General features: G+C 40.1%; 2 protein-coding genes across 4 annotated transcripts in view; one reads left to right on the top strand and one right to left on the bottom strand.

The window, feature by feature from the left end:
- Positions 1-7,683, bottom strand: part of FAM162A (family with sequence similarity 162 member A) — a 34,952-nt gene extending 27,269 nt beyond the window's left edge. The window contains exon 1 of one of the 2 annotated variants that reach the window (XM_045186011.2): positions 7,521-7,683. In XM_045186011.2, coding sequence (XP_045041946.1) covers positions 7,521-7,554 — 34 coding nt within the window. In that variant the 5' untranslated portion in view covers positions 7,555-7,683. The remainder of the gene's footprint in view (positions 1-7,520) is intronic. The other variant, XM_024578117.3, reaches the window with a different exon arrangement.
- Positions 7,684-7,761: 78 nt separating this feature from the next.
- MIX23 (mitochondrial matrix import factor 23) overlaps positions 7,762-21,278 on the top strand; it is a 28,195-nt gene continuing 14,678 nt past the window's right edge. Inside the window, exons 1-2 of one of the 2 annotated variants that reach the window (XM_024578110.3) lie at positions 7,762-7,975; positions 20,110-20,235. In XM_024578110.3, the coding sequence (XP_024433878.1) occupies positions 7,844-7,975; positions 20,110-20,235 (258 nt within the window). In that variant the 5' untranslated portion in view covers positions 7,762-7,843. Of the gene's footprint in view, positions 7,976-8,571; positions 8,631-20,109; positions 20,236-21,278 lie in introns of those variants that run through there. The other variant, XM_024578111.2, reaches the window with a different exon arrangement.

Raw genomic sequence — 21,278 nt, 5'->3', positions numbered from 1 at the left:
CCTCCCTGCAGGCTCAGAACACCAGTCCTTCACTCTGCACAACTGAACCCTTTCACCTGTGATCCCTCTTGCTAAGGAATGTTGTACCAAACTTTTCTCACAACCTCTAGACCCTTCCTTTCCATGCCAAATGTTGTTTTCCCATTCTTAAAACAAAACAAAATTTGAAATTATAAAAGTTAACACCTGCCTACTACAAAAAATTTGGAAGCTAAAAATAATAAACAAATAAAAGTACCCATAAGCATACTCTCCAGGAATAACAACTTGGTATATTTCTTCCCAGACTTTTTCCTATGCTTATACACAACCTACACATTTTTTATAATCACATAATAAGTACTATACCTTATGTCACACTTTTCCTGGATACTAATTAAAAATACTTTTGATAGCTATATGACATCCAACACAGATATAACCTGAATTTAATTATTCCCTACAGCTGGATTTGTCTCCCATTTTCACTGTTACAAATAATGTTTCAGTGAACAGTTTTCTACATAAATCTCTGATGGCATTCCTGATTATTTTCTTATACATAATCCTGGTGGTTGAGAGCTAAAGGATATGATGATTAAAAGATATGAACGCTTTTAAGATTCTTAGTATATATAACAAGCTGTTTTCCAGAAAGGCCGAGTACATTTACACTTCTATCAATACTTGATGAGAATTCCTATTTCATCACACCACAGTGGCACTGACAGTCCGCTATCTTGGACAAAACATTTACTTGTTCTTAACAGCTCGTATAAATAAGATACTAATCGCTTCCTTTCATAGCCCAAATGACTGAATAAGTGGTACGCATCTGCTACCTTGACCTCAGCACCCGGTTTACTACAATGTTTCTTCCCCCACTCATTTTACTAAAATTGTTCTAAAAACATTAATGATCTCTTTCTAATCACAGGAATATATTTTTTAGATTCTTATCATTAGCTCCTTTGATTCCACTCTTCCATCTTTGTGGCCATTTGACTCTACTGGTCTCATCCTATAAGGACTTAGTCCCTCTTGACATTCTACACCATTTTCTCCCTTTATCCCTGACCTCTACGATCTCTCTTCTATAACGTCCTTTTGCCACCTCCTACTACTTACACTATGTCAGGCCTTTCTAAGCTTCTGCCTTTGCCAGTACTCTGCTCTCCTCTCAAGGAGGACTCCACCATTGTTTTAATAATCAGCTCCACACTGACGGCTCTCATATATGCCCCTAACTGCATCCTTCCTTTGTCCTCAGGTCTTCAACCGAGAGTCCCATCCTCACCTATAACTCAGTGCCACCCACCACTCAATAACACACCATCCTCTCCACCAAACCCTTCCCAACTTTCTTATTTCTGACGGTGGGGCAACATTCCTTCAGTCCTCCAGGCTCAAAGACGTCAAATCTTTAGAATTTTCCTTAAATTACTCTATGTCTCAGTCATACTAATTTCCTTGAAACACTTCCCAGATATATTCCTCTTGTGTCATGTCCATCACCACCTCACACATTGGTTGGTTACTGAACTATCTTCACAGGTAGCAGCTATTCATGTTTTATGTAAGCAGTCATGTTAAATTTTTTTTAAGATTTTATTTATTTATTTCCAGACAGAGGAGAAGGGAAGGAGAAAGAGAGGGAGAGAAACATCAATGTGTGGCTGTCTCTTGCACACCCCACACTGGGGACCTGGCCTGCCACCCAGGTCCGTGCCCTGACTGGGAACCGAACTGGTGACCGCTTGGTTTGCAGGCCTGGGCTCAATCCACTTAGTCACACCAGCCAGGGCCAGGCATGTTAATTGTTGAAAACTTTTCCTTTAATCACTTCTGCTCAAAGGTTTCCTTTCTGTCCAAACTCATCTGATTCAAAATCTTCAAAAGGCTACACCATATGTCCTATTACCTCCTGACCCAAATCCAATGTAATCCTTTCTCTTTACTGCCCTTTCACTCCGCTCCCCCACCCCATCACCCACTCCAGACTCATTACTACCCCTGCCTTTGCTCATGTAAGCCTCCCATCCCTTCTGTCTCAGTGGAGCCTTCAGTAGATAATCATAACCTACACTACTCCTTTCTCTGAGTGGTGTGCTGGCTCTTGGGAGGGCTGGCAGGGAAAAGTCCTGACAGGTAGTGTGTGTCAGTAACCCTCACCATGGCAGACTTCAAGCTACCAATATAACATCTCTGACTGTGTGATTGGGAAGAGAGGTGCACAAAGCCACTAGAACCAGCTCCAGGACACCACACAACTGAAAACCTGTCCTGTAACCCAAAATTTAACATATATTGTCATGTATAAGCTCTCCAGGTGTACTATATAAATGTTCATTACAGTAAACTCCAGGCCTAGGGGTGGCAGTCCACTCATTTTAGAGCTTTCATAGTGCACAGGACACAAAGTGGGTGCTTAATAAAAACCTGCTGGCAAAACCTGGAGGGAAAGACATGCAAAGCTAATTACTGGAGAAGGATTATTGCAGGAGAAAAGGGCATGTACTCATTTAGGGTTGGTTAGCAAGGACAAACAAAAAAAACAATGAATGCAGTGGAAATAAAATATGCATAGGAGCCAGGAGATACTGGTTATGGCCCACCTTTGTATTTGTGTGACCCTCGCAAGTCAATTTTCTCTTTGGGTCTTAAGTTCCTTCATCTTTAAAATTAGGGGACTGGACTACAGGACTCCTAGGATGCCTCTTGATTCTAATGCTCTGTGATGTGGGTTAAACTGACAAGGAGCCGCCATGGTCCACTGCATTGGTATAAAAATGATAATAAATTCATTTTAAAATCTGCTTTTAAGTCCACGGAGTTTAGGGCAGTAAAACTTTTCTGAAAGTACAAAGAAACATTTTTATAAGGCCCTTCCATTCCTTTGACCTAATAATTATTCTGTAGAAAGATATAATGACTTGAAGTTTCTACCTATTTTATTCTACTTTGAGGTAACTCACCTTTTATCTGCAGCATGTTCCAAGATACTTCCTAGAGTCTCTCATACCCCCCCGCAAAAAAATTCCTGTCTACTATGAGCTAGACAATGATTAGTGCTGAGGATTTAGTTAATACAAATCAGATCCAGTCTTTACCCTCATGAAACCCACACTAGTATGGGTCAGTAGCTCTTTAGTTGTAAATCATCAGTAGCAACGCTTTTTAACTGAAAGTGTACAAACAGATCTCAGTAACAGATGCAAACTATGGATCTGCTCTCTGTAAACAGCTATATAAACATCAAAATTTGAATATAATTATGTATTATGTTATATGTATTATAATTGCAGAGGTTTACAGGGCCTCTCATCTGTGAAGTGGTCCAAGAATTGCAAGTTACTGGTAACCCTGACTTATATCTACAAAACAATAAACAAATTCAAGCCATAAAAGCCCATATTCTGTTTGCTAAGGGAGTATAGCAAAGATTTCCAACAGAAAATATTAAAAATAAAAGGCCATCATTTAAAGGATTAAGCTTTGGCTATTTGAAATTTTACTCACCTAGAGTATCTTATTCCTATTAATATTCTGGATAAGTGAGATGCACAGTGGTCCCTTGGTATCTGAGGGGGACTGGTTCTAGGACCCCCTCAGACAACAAAAACCCAAGGATGCTCACGTCTCATATAAAATAGCATAGTACTTGCATATAATCTATGCACATCTTCCCAAATGCTTTAAATAGCCTCTAGAATACTTGTAATACTTTATACAATGTAAACGCTATGTAAATAGCTATTAGGCTGTATTGTTTAGGAAATAACGACATGAAAAAAAGTGTACTTGCTCAGTAGAGATGCAACCATCATAGACTTAATTAAACGGTATAAATCAGCAACAAGGTAACATTTTGTTTTTTAGTATTTTTGATCTGTGGTTGACTAAATCTGTGGATAGTAGAGACTTTACGTTTTTGGTTACAGTTGCTTGTTACATCAGTCTTCTTATTTGAAAATCCAGTTGCATATGAATGTGTGCCTCCTTCTCATAAGTACAATTACAGTTCATGACTGTCACTTTACATCAGAGACACAATGAGCCATGACACATACGCATACACGCTACTGTGAATAGACAGCTTGAACAAGGCAAAGAGCACAAGTTCCAGAATTAGAGGGCAGGTTCACCTCCTGGCTCTAACATCGTGAAGTGAAGTGATTTTAGATAAGCCATTTAACCCTCTGACCTATGTTTCTTCACTTGTAAAATGGAGAGGGGATGATAAGACTTACCTAAGAAGGCTACTATGAGAAATCAGTCAAGTAAGATAAGGTACATGAATGTATTTAGCTATAAAATGGGCAAACGTGGGTGAGCAAATTATGTGGACTTGTTCACAAAACAACAAACATTAAGAGAAGAACATTTGGAAAGAGGTGCCCATATGACATCTTCAGTGGATCTCTCTGGAATAAAATTGTTCTTAAATTGCTCAAGGAATTTTATTTTGATTGAGTGCCCAATACTGAACTTCTTAAACATTAAAAGTCTGGAGGCTTTGGAATTTTTTTTTAAATTTCTTTCTTTCTTTCTTTCAGAGATTTTATTTATCTATTTTAGAGAGGGGAAGGGAGAGGGAAAGAAAGGGAGAGAAACATCACTGTGTGGTTGCCTCCCATGCACCCCCTGTTGGGGACCTGGACTGCAACCCAGGCATGTGCCCTGATTGGGAATCAAACTGGCGATTCTTTGGTTCCCAGGCCAGCACTCAGTCCACTGAGCCACACCAGCTAGGGCAGGCTTTGGAATCTTTATAATGCATAAATACATTCTGAAGGCAAGAAGATGGACTACTTATAAACTTTCGGTCTTAGCTCTTGTGTAGTCAAAGTCCCTCTCACTCAGTCTATTTTAGCTTTTTTACAGATCAATGATTCTTTCACTTACCATGCTGAAAAGGTAACACTTTAAGGGAATACCGTAGTCCCCTCTTTGCCATGAGGTAAACATTTTAAGACCCCAGTGGATGCCTGAAACAATGAATAGTATTCATCCCTACATATACTATGTTTTTTAATATGTACAAGCACTTTACAGCTTCTCTTTGGCATGTCTGAACTGCCAACATCACTACTCTTGCGCTTTGAGGCCACTGTAACTAAAGTAAGGGTGACGTGAACTGCAATATCACAACAGGCACTGCAATATCACAACAGTCAGTCTAACAATGGAGACAGCTACTAAGTGCCTAACAATCTGATAGTCTCTGCAGAGTAAACGCTGGACCCAGGGGCGAGATGGGGTGGAAAGATGCAAGACTTAATCACACTGAGGCAGGAGACGGCACAGGAAGAACTCTGAGACTGCAATACTGTTACTGGCCAGCGTCTAGCATCCTGGTTGCCAGGAAACACCTTTTACCAATTAGGTAGTATAAATAGTAAACCGAGGCAGGGAGGAGGAGGGAGACATGTCTCACAAGCTAACTCAGCAGTCCTAAGCCTGGTCTGATAATATCGCCAGGTGTTCCAACATCACAAGAAACACTATGTTAAAGAAGGGAAGTCCTTGAAATTCTATGTAGCATTTCCACTATCTGGGAAAGAAAGCCTTGAAACTGTGCTTTAATCCCAAGGTCTAGAATTCGGGAGAGGGTCCACGGTGCCCAAAGAAGCAGCCCATAAAACAACTTTGGTTAATTGTCTACCTCTGGTCACTATCTGTTTTAGGAGGGAGTCCCTGATGCTTACAGAAAGAGCCCAGAAATAACTTTGTAAAGTGCCCCAATTTTAATTAACTGCCTCCTGTCATGTATTTGTTTTACAACAAGATGAACAAATGGAGTCTGGAGCAAGATAAGGATTCAGGCTTACAGACCCCCACACATACCTAAGTTTGGGTAGTCACATTGCCCCAGGAAAGCTGGCGCCACATTTAGCCGTTTATCAACATGTAACTTTTTTCCTCCTATCCCACCAACTATATAAGTCCTCAGAACAAAGGACTCTCTCTCTCTCTCTCTCTGGGGCTCTGGGAGCTCTTGATGCTCTTGGCTCTTGGGCCACTGGGCCTGTGGCCACCGGGCCTCAGGCTTCCTGGCGACATGCCCCTGGTCTTCAGCCCCTCAACTTTTGCCACCCTGCTTTGCCCTGAAACTTTGCCTTTCACCCCCCACTCTACCCAGTCCTGTTTCCTTCCATGGGAATGGATCACTAATAAACTTATTACATGCTAATAGATTTGCTGATCTGTAACTCTTTACATGCGTCAGCAAGAAGAACCAGGTCCCTCACGTCACCAACACTATTCAGAACCGCCCGCAACTTCAAATTTATAAATTCTTTATTTCTGTAATCTTCCATTTAACATTTTCAGACCACGACTGGCCATGGGTAATTGAAATGGTGGAAAGCAAAACCACAGATAAGGGGGGACTACTGTACACAAAAGATTTTAGGCAAATTAGTTCAACAGATTGAACAAATCAATGAAATCCATCACTTTTAGTGGAGAGGGTATTTGCTGTAAAAGAAGTAAACAATATTCTCCAGTCTGAGACATGTTTTCCAGTCCATTCTCCACTGGAACGCAAAATAAACTGTGTGTAAAGGATAACTTTTTTTTAACATTACTTCATTTACAATATACATTTATATTACTTCCATAGCCAAGTTTGGGGCAATTCTTCCTTTAAAATGTGAATTATACATCTCTTTAATAATTTGGTACCAAGGAACAAAAGAACAATCATTGTGCCTTAGCAAATCTTACACAGGTGTGCGAGAGTGGTTGGCCCTGGGGCCCAGACGAGAGAGTAGAGGCAAATGCTGATTTCTTAGCCTTTACTAAGCAAAACCTCGGCGGGTTCCCCAAAGCAAATTAAGCTCTGAATCCAAACACCCATTATTACAGATGTCTACTAGGAAAACAAACTACAGGTCCTGTATTTACATAACACTTGAAGAAATTCAAAGTACTTAATTGTAGAATTGTTTAAAAGAAATCCCCCATCTTAAGAAAACAACTGTGAGACCTTAAATCACAGTCTCTAAATGGATAGGAAACCCCAGACTACAGTTTTCTCTGACAGCAGGGATAAACTCGAGATGGGGTGGGACAGGGGGCGGCGGGGGTGGGGGGTGGGGGGGGGAGACTCCATACTCAAGTAGAAGTAACGGAGGGAGGGGAGAGATTAGGGTGGAAAGCTAACTGAATCAAGCAATGAGGTAGTTCTAAGGATGGCAGATGCCAGTAAGAGCTTAGCTCCTCCTAGGGGGCTAGTGAGGGGAGAGGGGGAAGGGATGGGGGAGCAAGGGCTCATGAAGTTGGTGGGAGCAGTGTGGTTAGGAGCCAGGTGCGAGGGTCACGTCGGGCCAGCCCCACTGTCTGCTCAGCAGTTGCTCACTCAGCCCTTGCTCTCTCCCATTATTACTACCATGAGGGTAGGATTCCAAGCAACTAGAGGGAAGTGCGTGAGGCACCAAGCCACTACCAGGACTGGGGAGATTGCAGGATTTCTCCAAACCCAGTGGCCAAGTTGGCTGCCCAGCCCCCCACCCCCGCCATCCAGTCCCGCGTCTCACCCGCCACCAGGTGCAGGCCGCGGAGGCTCCCCATGGCCGCCTACTCCGCCAAACCGCACAGCGCCTCGGGGAAGGCGGTGGCGCAGGAGTACTCAATGTCACCGAGGGCTGCAAAGGGAAAGAAGTAGGCTCAGAGGGTGGTTGGAGCGTGTGGGAAGAGAGGGCGGGGCGAACGGATCGTGCGTGACGCGCGGGCGTATGGGCGGGGCTGGCGGGTGGTACCGGGCCAGACGCTTGGAACGTGCCGGACTCGGAGAATGTGGTGGCAAGTCGTCTAGCGGGCACCACCTGAGGCACGCGTCCTTAAAATGCTCATATAGAGTATGAGTATAATGAGCCTTTCCTATACGTATTATTCTTCGGATCTAAGAAAGTACTTGTTTAAAATAGAAGAAAAGTACAGTAACTGCTTTATAACTTTGCGAACTGTAGACTCACGAAGTCAAACTGCCCAGGTAAACCGGTATTTCAGTGTTTTCAATGAATATACAGTGTATGTCTTTATAAAAACACGTAGCTGAGGCCTATTTTGTTGGCTTTGGGAGTGTCTCTCTGGCTAATGTATATTTCCTATTTCTGTTTACCTATTTTTGTAAAACTAAGCATTACCCACCTAACACCTGTTCAACCCTTACGCACCCACACTGTCAGCAATGTCTTGTTGACATTTCTGAGTGGTCCCTAGTTCTTAACGAAGGCCCCTCAGCTTTGATAGGTAGATAATGGAGGGAAAGGGTTAAGAAAAACCACTTCTACTCGACAAGGGAATTGTTTCCCTTTTTATAAGAAGATGGGATTAGGGTAAAACGATTCCTTCAAAAGTTCTGACATTCTTCGATCCATGCATATGGGTCAGTTCCAGGAGGATGTGTTAAAGCAGTAGACGTGGAAACAACAGTAGAGTTCTAGGTTCCGACGTGAAGAGGACTAGGGGAAAAAACAGGCCTAGGGCTCAGCTTTCTTGCGGAGATGTACCTAGAAATACTTTGTCAGGCGGCGCCGCGGACACCTTTGCTCCGCGGTGATTGGCTCACGGAGGGGGCCTCGCGTTTGTCCAATATGGCGGCGCCCAGTGGCGGTGTGAACTGTGAGGAGTTCGCCGAGTTCCAGGTGATGGGGTTTTTCTCAGTGGCAGGCGTGTCCTTTGTTTTGTCCCCGGTCCCTGTTCCCTTCTCTGGCCTAGGAGGGAGTGCGGACTAGTGTGGAAGAAATGGGCAATTCAGAGCTCCTTTTTCGAGCCATTGGAGGTCATGGGGGGCGCGGGATTGGCCTTTGGGAGCCAGGCTGCTCCTTGGGGGTCATGGTTCTCTCTGCGCGGCTCAGGCCTGGAGTAACCGCCCGGGAAACTCCAGGTGGTTGCGCGGTGACCAAGCCGCGGTGGGTAGGGATTGTAAAAACCTTTTGGCCATCCCCCGAAATCTCTTCTATCCTGTACCATTCCCCCTCGTATTTTAAGTGGAGCATTTGTAGGAGATTTTTTAAAAAGTGGAGAGCTTATGGACTTGATAAAACAACTTGGTACAAGTTTTACTATTTTGATGGGGCAGAACATTTGGGGGCTTGAAGAGGAGATTAATTCTGGTATCTGCCCGGGTGCTGCTGCCTTCCTAAGCATTAGAGAAAATGTAACATTTAAGAAAAAGGTGGTGTTTTTTATATGTTCAATCGCCAGAAGTCTTTGGTTAAATATTAACCCATGTGTTAAAGGACAGGGGTTTGGATTTTGACGAAGTTGCAATGAAAGTTATCTGTTCCATTGTAGCCACAAATGTGCTGCTGTCTAGATAAATAGTTGAATTTTTAAAAAGTCATGATCATACAAATGTATTTTTAACCAAAGATAATGAAAAGTCATTTCACCTGTCATTGACCTATTTGTAGTAAGCTTTGTGCTTTGAGCCGTTTTGTAGGGAGTGCTGTTCTTGGAGGTAATCGCAACAGGCTGAATTCTCTGACAAACATCCTTTGGCCAAAGAACTTAAGTGGGGTCTTTTTTATGTGGGGTCATTGCACCCTCTTCAGCTGCTTCTCAGACTAGCTCAGCACAGCAGCTGACTTCAAGTGTAATCCATGTGCCCAGCAAATGCAAACCCTTGTAAAAATTTTAAATAAAGACTTGAATTCGAAAGTATGTGGACTATTTAACGTTTACTGGCCCCTTTGTGGCTTTGGTTTTGTCACATTCATACTATGATTTAAATTGAGTTAATACACTCAGATAATTTTGCAATGACAGTTTTAAGGTTTATGGGAAAGAGCCCTGCTTAGGGAGTTAGATGTTCTGGATTCTAGTACTGCTTCTCCCATTAACAGCTTTGGAACCTTGAGCTGATCATTTAACCCCTTTGGGAATTAACTTTTGAGTCTATAAAATAAGGTTATTTTAAGTAGCATTTATAACAGCTTCCTTCCCCATAGTTATTTGAATCTCTAAAACCAAATTTCAGAATCCCTTTTTGCTGTTAAAACATCCAACACTGCTTAAAGAACACTGATTTTTCTTTTGGAAGGTCAGATAAAATGTTGAATGTTGTAAGTGGGGCAAAAGTTAAACTGCCTTGCAGAACCATTCTATTCACACAGATAATGTAAGTAAAGAGATCATAAAATAAGTCTCACTAGTAAAACCTGGGGGAAATTTTTAGATACTTTCTCTAACATGGTTTATAAGGGAGACTATCCTGGGTTAAAGGTCAGAAGATCTGTTTTTCCAGAGCTGGCCTTAGCCCATCATTTACCTCATTGTAAATGAGAATAACATTTGCCCCTACTGCCTCACAAGAACATAAGTGAAGGTGCTGTAACATTGTAAAATTTTAGTATAGCTTTTAGGTTTAGATAAATTTGTTAAATTGTAAAGCATGGTTAACTGACATAGTCACAAATTATTAAGGAAAGTTTAAATTATTTAAAGCTATGAAACCATTACATTTTCTTTTTAAAATTTCTTTTAATTAAATACTTTTGAATTTTATTGTTGTTCAAGTACAGTTTTCTGCCTTTTCCCCCCAGTCCCCACCACCCCAGCCATCCCCACCTCCCTTGCCTGTTTCCACCCCACCTTGTTTTTGTCCATGTGTCCTTTATAGTTGTTTCTGTAAACCCTTCACCCTTTCCCTCCCATTATGCCCTTCCATTTCCCCTCTGATTACTGTCAGTTTGTTCTTAATTTCAAACTGGTTTTTGATTATATGTCTTTGGTTACATTTTGCTTGTTTTTTTTTTTTTTTTTTTTTTTGCTCATTAGGTTCCACTTATACATGAGATCATATGGTATTTGTCTTTCACCGCCAGGCTTATTTCATTTAGCATAATGTTTTCCAATTCTATCCATGCTGTCCCAAAGGGCAGGAGCTCCTTTCTTTCTGCTACATAGAATTCCATTGTGTAAATGTACCTTGGTTTTTTTAATCCGTTCATTTACTGATGGGCACCTAGGTTGCTTCCGGGACTTGGCTATTGTAAATTGTGCTGCTATGAACAGTGGGATGCATAGGTTCTTTTTAATTAGTGTTTCAGGAATCTTAGGGTATAATCTTAGCAGTGGAATTGCTGGGTCAAAAGGCAGTTCCATTTTTAGTTTTCTGAGGAAATTCCATACTGTTTTCCACAGTGGCTGCACCAGTCTGCATTCCCACCAACAGTGCACTAGGGTTCCCCTTTCTCTGCATCCTCTCCAACATTTGTTGTTTGTTGATTTGTTTAAGATGGCGATTCTCACCTGTGTGAAGTGGTATCTCATTGTGGTTTTAATTTATATCTCTCTGATGGCTAGCGATACTGAGCATCTTTTCATATGTCTCTGGACCCTCTTATATGTTCTCTTTGGAGAAGTGTCTGTTCGAGCTTTTTGCCCATTTTTTAATTGGGTTGTCTTCCTGGAGTGGAGTCATGTGAGTTCTTCATACATTTTGTAGATCAAATCCTTATCTGAGGTATCATTGACAAATATGTTTTGCCATATGGTTGGTTCTCTTTTCATTTTAATGCTCTTTTCTTTAGCTGTGCAGAAGCTTTTTATTTTGATGAGGTCCCATTTGTTTTGTTTTGGGTTTTTTTTTTAAGATTTTATTAATATACACTTTGTTTAGACAGGAGTAGGGAAGGAGAAAGAGAGGGAGAGAAACACGGGGACCTGGCCAACAACCCAAGAACGTGCCCCAACTGGGAATCGAACCAGTGACCCCTTGGATCTCAGGCCAGTGCTCAGTCCACTGAGCCACATCAGACATGGCTGATGAGGTCCCATTTGTTTATTCTTTCCTTTATGTACCTTGCTTTAGGGGAATATCAGTGAAGATATTGCTAGGTTGAATGTCTGAGATTTTCCTGCATATGTTCTCCTCTAGGACTTTTATGGTGTCAAGACTTATATTTTATCCACCTTGAATTTATTTTTGTGTATGATGTAAGATGGTGATCACGTTTCATTTTTTTGAATGTAGCTGTCCAGATCTCCCAACACCATTTGTTGAGGAGCCTATTTTTACTCCATTTTATGCTTCTTCCCCCTTTGTCAAATATTAATTGACCATAGAGACTTGGGTTTATTTCTGGGCTCTCTGTTCTGTTCCATTGGTCTATGCACCTGTTCTTATGCCAGTACCAGGCTGTTTTGATTACAGTTGCCTTGAAATACAGTTTGATATCAGGTAGTGTGATCCCTCCTACTTTGCTCTTCTTTCTCACAATTGCTGCAGTGATTTGGGGTCATTTATGGCTCCATATAAATTTCTGAAATGTTTGTTCTCTGAAATAGAGAACATAGAGAATAACTCTGAAATATGTCATGGGTACTTTAATAGGGATTGCATTGAATCTATAAATCACTTTGGGTAGTATGGCCATTTTGATGATGTTAATTCTTCTAATCCATGAGCATGGTACATGCTTCCATTTGTTTGTTTCTTCCTTAATTTCTTTCTTCAATGTTGTGTAGTTTTCTGAGTACAGGTCTTTTATCTCCTTGGTTAGGTTTATTCCTAGGTATTTTTTGCTGCTGTTGTTGCTATATCAAATGGGATTTTTTTTTCCTGATTTCTGTTTCTGATATTTCATTGTTGATATAGAAAAATGCCTTTGATTTCTGAATATTGACTTTGTAGCCCACTGTTTTTTCAAATTCGCTTATTAGGTTGAGCAGTTTTTTGGTGGAGTCTATAGGATTTTCTATGTACACTATCATGTCATCTGCAAACAGGGACAGTTTTGTTTCTTCTTTTCCAATTTGGATGCCTTTTATTTCCTTTTCTTGTCTGATTGCTGTGGCTAGGGCTTCCAATACTATGTTGAATAGAAGTGATGAAAGTGGACAACCTTGTTTTGTTACTGATGTTAGTGTGAAAGTTTTTAGTTTTTGCCTATTGAGTATGATGTTGGCTGTAGGTCTCTCATGTATGGCCTTTATTAGTTTGCAGAATGCCCCTCTATTCCCACTTTGGTGAGTGTTTTTATCATAAATGGGTGCTGTACCTTATCAAATGCTTTTTCCACATCTATTGATATGATCATGTGATTTTTGTCTTTCCTTTTGTTTATGTGATGTATTATATTTATTCATTTGCAAATATTATATCATCCTTGCATCCCTGGGATGAATCCCACTTGGTCATGGTGTACAGTCTTTTAACGTATTGCTGGATATGGCTTGCCAATATTTTGTTGAGGACTTTAGCGTCTATGTTCATCAGCGATATTGGCCTGAAGTTTTCTTTCTTTGTTGTGTCTTTATCTGGTTTTCGGATTAGGGTGATGCTAGTTCATAAGAGTTTGGGAGTCTTCCATCTTCTTGGATTTTTTTGAATAGTCTGTGAAGGATAGGGGTTAGCTCTTCCTTAAATGCTCTGTAGAATTCTGTGAAACCATCTGGTCCAGGGCTTTTGTGTGTTGGGAATTTTTGTTTACTGCTTCAAATTTGTCAGTTGTTTATTGGTCTGTTCAGGCTTTCTGCTTCTTCTTCACTCAGTTTTGGAAGATTATATTTTCCTAGAAATTTGTCCATTTCACCTTGGTTTTCAGATTTCTTGGCATATAGTTCTTTGTAGTAATTTCTTACAATCCTTTGTATTTCTGTGGTATCAGTTGTAATCTCTTCTCTTTCATTTCTAATTGTGTTTATTTGGGTCCTCTTTTTTTCTTGATGAGTCTGGTTAAAGGCTTGTCAATTTTGTTTATCTTTTCAAAGAACCAGTTCCTGGATTTGTTGATCCTTAGAATTGTGCTTTTAGTCTCTATGTCATTTAACTCTGCTCTGATCTTGGTTATTTCCTTCCTTCTACTTGCTTGGGGCTGTATTTGTTGTTGTTCCTCGAGTTCTTGTAGGCGTAGGGTTAGGTTATTTGTTTGAAATGTTTCTGTCTTTTTAAGGTAGGCCTGTATTGCTATGAAGTTCCCTCTCAGGACTGCCTTTGCTGTGTCCCATAGGTTTTGGGTTGTTGTGAGTTCATTTTCATTCGTTTCCAGAAAGTTTTTGATTTCTTCCCTAATCTCATTCTTGACCCATTCATTGTTTAATAGCATGCTATTCAGTCTCCATGATTTTGAGTGTTTTGGGTTTTTTCCTTTGGGGTTGGTTTCTAGTTTCAGTCCCTTGTGGTCGGAGAAAATGCTTGATATGATTTCAGTTTTCTTGAACTTGTTGAGGCTTGCTTTGTGTCCTATCATGTGGTCTATCTTTGAAAATATTCCATGTGCATGTGAAAAGAATGTGTATTTTGCTTCTTTGGGATGAAAGGCTCTGTATATATCAGTTAAGTCCATTTGATCTAGGACATTGTTCAGTGCTGCAGTATCTTTGTTGATACTTTGCTTGGAATATCTGTCCATTTTTGACAATGGGGTGTTAAAATTCCCTATAATAATTGTTTTGCTGTCAATAACTTTCTTGAAATCCTCCAAGATTTTCTTTATATTTGGGTGCTCCTATGTTTGGTGCATATATATGTACAATGTTTATATCTTCTTGATGGATTCTTCCCTTGAGTATTATGAAGTAACCTTCTGGGTCTCTCTTTATGGCCCTTTTTTTTGAAGTCTGTTTTGTCTGATATGAATATTGCTACCCCTACTTCTTTTTCCTGTCTCCATTTGCTTGGAATATTTGTTTCCAGCCCTTCACTTTCAGTCTGTGTAGGTCTTTTGTACTGAGGTGGGGCTCTTTCTTGTAGCCAGCATAAGTGTAGGTTATGATTTCTTATCCATTCAGCTGTTCTGTGTCTTTTGATTGGAGCATTTAATCCATTTACGTTTAAGGTTATTATTGATAGGTACTTATTTATTGCCATTTTTTCGTACCTGTGTTCCTCTCTCATTGTTTTTCTTCCTGTTCTTAAAGCAGACCCTTAAGCATGTCTTTCAGAGCTGGTTTGGTGTAGGTATGTTCTTTTAGACAACTTTTGTCTGGGAAACGCCTTATTTGGCCTTCCATTTTAATAGAGAGCCTTGCTGGGTAGAGTAGTCTTGGTTGCAGGCCTTTGGTTTTCATTACTTGGAATATTCCTTGCCATTCTCTTCTGGCTTGGAGCGAAACCATTACATTTTCTATGTAAGTACCTTAAATGTGAAAAGCACAGCACTGAATACAGTGGAGGAGAAATGAGAAGTCATCATGTACTTTTTTATTGTAAATATTAGGTGTATTTTTTTCAGATTTTTATTATGAAAATACTCAGATATTACAGAAAATTTGAAAGAATTGTACAATGAAAACTCATGTACCTACCATCTAGATTATGTATTCAGTAATTTGCTTTATTTACTCTATCACATAAGTATCCATCAATCCACTTTTTTATTTTTTTAATACATGTCAAACTAAGTTGCAAACATCCACATACTTCATCCCTAAACATGTGTTTCACTATGCATATCATTACGTAGAATTCAATATTTGTATACTTTCGTTCTGTAAAATTTGCATTAGTGAAATACACAAATCTTTACTGTTAAATGAATTTTGACATTTACATATACCTCGATCAGCATAGAGAATAATACCATTATCTTTCACAGTTTCTTCATGCCCCTTTCCAGTCAATCCCGGCCCTATCCTTCTTCGTTCTTCCCTCTTACAAACAGTGTTCTGATTTTTTCCCATATAGGTGCATGCTTTAAAGTTTAAGAGTGTTTGCCCTGGCTGGCGTGGCTCAGTGGAATGAGCACCGGACTGCGAAGCAAAGGGTTACTGGTTCGATTCCCAGTCAGGGCACATGCCTGGGTTGCAGGCCAGGTCCCCAGAAGGGAGTGCACAGGAGGCAACCACACACCGTGACAATTGAGTTGGGCCTCAGGTGGATAGGATCAAGGGCATTTTAGGTAGAGAAAACAGTATGTAAGGCAGACAATTTTATGTGTTTGGGGGAAATAGCCAATCAGTATTGCTGGAATTCAGGATTTGTGCAGGGGCACTTTGAGATTACACACAAGATTGGACCAGATTGTGGAAGGCCTTGGATGCCAAATGTGAGGGTAGGGAGTCACTTTTGAGCAGAGGGGGCGAGGTGATCGAATAGGTGCTTTAGAGAGATCCACCACTTGTGCCACGGTCTTTGTTCAGGCTGTGTCATTTTTGCAACTAGCCTTGTGGTAGGTCTCCTTTCAGTCATGAATGACTTTCAGTCATTCTTTCTCTAATATGTCCCCCCTTCAATCTAATCTACACAGAGGTAAAAAAGAAAAACTTTTACCTTTTGGGACAGCATGGATGGACCTGAAGATTATTATGCTAAGTGAAATAAGCCAGTCAGACTAACACAAATACTGTATGATTTCACTTATATGTGGACTCTAATGAAATAAACGGACAAAATAGAAGCAGAGACATGGATGCGTGGAACAGACTGACATCTGTCAGAGGGGGGTGGGATGGGAGGGCTCGATGAAAGAAGGTGAGGGGATCAGCCAAAGAACATACATGCACAAGCCATAGACCCTGACAACAGTGTGGTGAGGCCAGAGGGCAAGGAGAGTGGGGGCTGGGTGGAGGCGGGTAAAGGGGAGGAAAATGGGGATGTCTGTGATAGTGTCAACAGTTCATCAGCAAGCCTTACCAGCTCTGTTTTCAAAATATATCCTGAATCCAGCTTCCTCTCCCTAATTCTACTGCTACCACTTTATCAAACTAACTTTATCTTGCCTAGACTCTCATAGTAGTCTGCTAAATGGTCACACTGTTTCCATTCCTCTCTCTGTAGTCCATTCTCTACATAGCAGCCAAAGTTATTTTAAAAAAATTAGTCATTTATGTCATCCCCTTGCCTAAAACGGTTACCGTTAGAGCAGAATCCTTGATCATTTCCATGGTCTCTGTTGTCCTTCATTTTCCTCTACTCTGACCTTACCTCATACTACGTACTCCCTTATTCACTCCTAGCCCACTTCTTTTAGTTCGTTATGCCAAAGTTTGTTCTTGCCTCATAGTTTTTTTACTTATTTCCCCGGATGTTCTCACAGTTGGCTTCATATTTAGGTCTCAGCCCAAATGCTTCATCCTCGGAGAGGCCTTTCTTGATCTCCATTCTAAGGTAGGCCATTCACTCACCCAGTCACTCTTCATCCAGTTACCTTAGTGTGTTTTCTGAAACCCCTTATCTGCACTTTCAGTTAATTTCAGTCAACTGTGGTGCAAAAATATTAAACGGAAAATTCCAGAAAAAATAGTTCATAAGTTTTAAATCGCACACCTTTCTGAGTAGCCTGCGCCATCCTACCCAGGACGTGAATCAATAAGTCATCCCTTTGCTGCCTTCCAGTTAGTCATTTAGTAGCTGCCTTGGCCCTCAGGTCTACTGTCTTGATGATGCAGTGCTTGTATTCAAGTAACTCTTAATAATGTCCCCAGAGCATAAGAGTAGCAGTGCTGACAGTTCAGAGATGTCAAAGAGAAGCTGTAAAGTGCTTTCTTTAAGTGAAAAGGTATGTATGTATTAAGGAAAAACACAGTATATATAGGGTTCAGTACTATTCACGGTTTTGAGCATCTATTGAGGGGTCTTGGAATGAATCCCCCGTCGATAAGGGGGAACCATTATACTGAAATTACCTTGTTTATTGGTGTGCTTATTGTCTGTCTGTGAGAATTTTGTTCCATAAAAGCAAGAAGCTTTTCTGTTTTATTAACCACTGTTGTCCTGGTGCTTAGAATGGTGTGACAGCCCTGTCCTGTCTGCTGTGGCTCAGTTGCTTGGAGCATCTTCCTGTAGATTGAAGGTCACATGTTTGGCTTCTGGTCAGGGCACATACCTCAGTTGCGGGTTTGATCCCTGGTTGGGGCGCAGCAAGGAAGCAACCGATACATGTTTCTCACATCCATGTTTCTCTCCCTCTCTCTCTCTAAAAGCAATGAAAAAATGTCCTCTGGTGAGAGTAAAAAATAAATAAATAGATAGATAAAAAAGAAAGAGCTCTGGCCAGTGTGGCTCCGTCGGTTGGAGTGTTGTCTTGTAACCGAAAGGTTGCGGGTTTGATTCCCCGTGAGGACACAGAGACACATACCTAGGTTGCAGGACCAGTCCCTGGCAGGCACACACAGGGGACAGCCAATCCATGTTTCTCTTGCATGTCGACGTTTCTCTCTTCCTCTCTCTCTAAAAGCAATGAAAAAAGTGTCCTCGGGGGAGGATAAAAAAAAATTATAAAAGATTGTCGAGGCCTCTCAATCAGGGAAAGCTTTATCTAAAACGTGTAACCTAAACATTAGCCTCAGAAGATCAGTTCAATTTTAAAGGAGGCCTTTTTTTTAAATAGTAAAATTGTAGGAGGTAAAGTTGGCAAGGTAGGTCCCTGTTTACTACTTAGCTATTTTTTGACAGTCTAAATAGTGCTAACCATCATTTGTTTGGAACTTGCCACTTATTGACACGATACATCCTCCACTGTAAATAAAACATTATTTAGAGTTGCTTAGTGAATATGTTGAGATGAACTCCTAAGAATTCAAGTGTACAGAGAATGATGGTGCTATTGCCAAAAATAGATACAAGAAGATCAAAAACAGAAAGGTACAAGATGAGGAGGTAAGACAGTGAAGTTGGTTTTGAACCTGATATTGCCCGTGTTTTATTAGTTGAAATTATGAGCCTTCTATGAGCTGTTGTATTTCTAGCTTGAAATCTAGAAAAGATCTTTAAATTGCTAATGAAAGATTAAAGACTGATAGGAACAGAACCTGGACTGCAGACTTAGTCTGGATAGCCTAAATGGTTAATAGAATTGGAAACAACTTGAATGTTCGTTAATGGGGAAGTGGCCAGATAAGCTGTACCTCCATAGAATAGAATATTAATGCAACTACTAAAAAGTCTTCAATGTGTCTTTAATAAGGGCAGAATGCTTATGGTATAATGCTTATGGTCATAAAGCTGGACTTTAAAATGTTACATAGTACCTTAATTTTATAAAAGTGTTTATAGGTATTTATAGAAAAACTAAAGGGGCATGTTAAAATATTGGTAATGGTTAACTGAATGATTTTTATTTTCTTTACAGTTTTCTAATTTTTCTAAAATGAATGTGTAATGCTTTAAGGGTAGTAAAACTTTTTATTTTAACAAATGGATGAAGAAAGAAAAAGGAGCTGGTTTCAGATACAGATTTAAGTCGGCAGAGGAAAGAAATTGGGTGTTATGCGGAGGAAAGTAGGATCAAGCAAGTTGTTTTTAATACACATTAATATTGAATGTGAACTTGGATGTTTTCAGTAGTAAGTCTATTGCTAGTACTACTTGATGATTTTGCAGAGAACGTGTTAGTTTGTTTATGGGTGGGGGAACAAATTTAAGAAGTAATTTTAAAAGAAAGAGAAAGGTATACTATACCTCTTCTAGTAGCTGATGCCCAGTTTTTCTAGTGACAAAAAGTGGGGAGAAGGACTGTGTGTGCCGGGTAGGCTTGTTCTCCAGAGTCAAAGCCGTCTTCCCTTTTGTTAACATTTTTCTTTTGATTGGTTTGAGAATTGGAGCCTTTTTGGGGAGAGGTGTGAGCTATGGTTACTAAGAAAGGTGAAACTGGTTGTTACTTGTTCTGTAAACAAGAAAGCCATGAAGAGATTTGACTCTTTTCTCTAGCAGCATATTTGGTTTTACTAATTTTTGTTACCAAAGTTATGCACAGCCATAGTAAAAAACAGTCTAAAAGGATATATTTAGATTAATTTAGCCTAAAAGGGTACAGATTGATTTCTGCAAGTTAATCACTACTCATAGTTTCTTGTGTTACCTTTCCAGAAGTTTTCTACCTAGCACCACATTTTAGAATGATAGAGAGGAAATGGAATAAGCAATTATGCTGCGGTAACCGAGCTCGTTAGAACTACAGTCTGTATACTGGATATGGGAAGAGCACACACTGCTTGCTAAGTAGTGTGGGTCTAAAAATGAATAAAACAATCTTTACCCTTAAGATGACCCCGTGATTAGGATTACTAGTACATAATTCTTGTAATGAAGATACTCCTGTGGTTGCACTGCATGGTTTCCCCACTCCTAATGTACAGGGTTATAATATATCCAGGAGCTTTATTTTTTTGTTTAAGTGTTTTTTTCTATCACTTAACTTTCCATTCGGGTTATTCTTTTGTTTTAAATATGTATAGGAATTACTCAAGGTGATGAGGACGATTGATGACAGAATAGTACATGAATTAAACACTACGGTTCCAACAGCTTCCTTTGCAGGGAAAATTGATGCCAGCCAAACCTGTAAACAGCTTTATGATTCTGTAAGTATATCTTTTGAGTCTTCCTTTTGTGCGTCTTTTATGTCTGTCTTCGCAGGCAAAATAAGAACTCTTTTGATAAATGTATTAATTAAACTACAGATAAAAGAATGACACCTTCATGTTTTTTCTTGCCCACACCTGAGGGGTTTAGACCTGATGTTTGCCTGTGTTTTATTAGTCAAAATTATGAGCCTTCTACAAACTGCTTTATTTCTAGGTTGAAATCTAGAAAAGATCTTTAAATTACTAATGGAAGATTAAAGGCTGATAGGAACAAAACCTGGACCGCAGGCTTAGTCTGAATGGCCTAACATGGTGATTATAATTGGAAACAACCTAAATGTTCACTAGTGGGGAGGTGGTCAGAGAACTACAAGTTTTGACCTAATTTCTACAGACTGAAGAAATGTGTGATAGTGTGCACAAGTCTGTGGAGGGACGGTTCTAAGGAATGGGAGTGGTAGTTTTTCAGCCCCCTCTTGGGAAGCCTTTAACTTAAGGAAACCTTATGCACAAAGGAATGAAGGAGAAAGTGCAAACAGTCAAGTTAAACAATGGGTCTAGAGCACGGGCTTAGAATGAAACGATTCTAAGAAGCCAGAGAGCTGGTGTAAGAAAACCCTTCATGCCTTCTGTCTTCTTTCTTCCCACACTCATCAGGAAGGGGAATAGAAGCATTTGGCAGTTGAGAGAGGAGAGTCACAGATAAATTATCGTTTCCTGAGACTTTGGTTTCTCAAGTATGTATTTTTTTCATCGACTCTTAAAGATCACTTTTATTCCTCTCTTTAATTTCCAAAAGCAGAAGGAAATAATGACATAGCTAAGTATTTTTTATAGTTTCTTACATTTTTTCTTTAACTTGGAAGCTAAAGTTCAAATGCTATTTGCTTTTTAGGCTGTACTGCAAGATTACTATTTGGATTCAGTGCTTTATAAAGAAGGTGTTATTTGAAACCTATAGTCCATTTCTCAATTATGAAAAAAAATCAATTTTGGATGAGCTTATTGATAACAGTTAAATTCAAACTGTTAACTGCTGC

This window comes from Desmodus rotundus, chromosome 2 (assembly GCF_022682495.2).
Source record: "Desmodus rotundus isolate HL8 chromosome 2, HLdesRot8A.1, whole genome shotgun sequence".
Classification (NCBI taxonomy): Eukaryota; Metazoa; Chordata; class Mammalia; order Chiroptera; family Phyllostomidae; genus Desmodus; species Desmodus rotundus.
The sequence above is the reverse complement of the archived record's forward strand: the minus strand, read 5'-3'. Positions and strand labels throughout refer to the sequence as shown.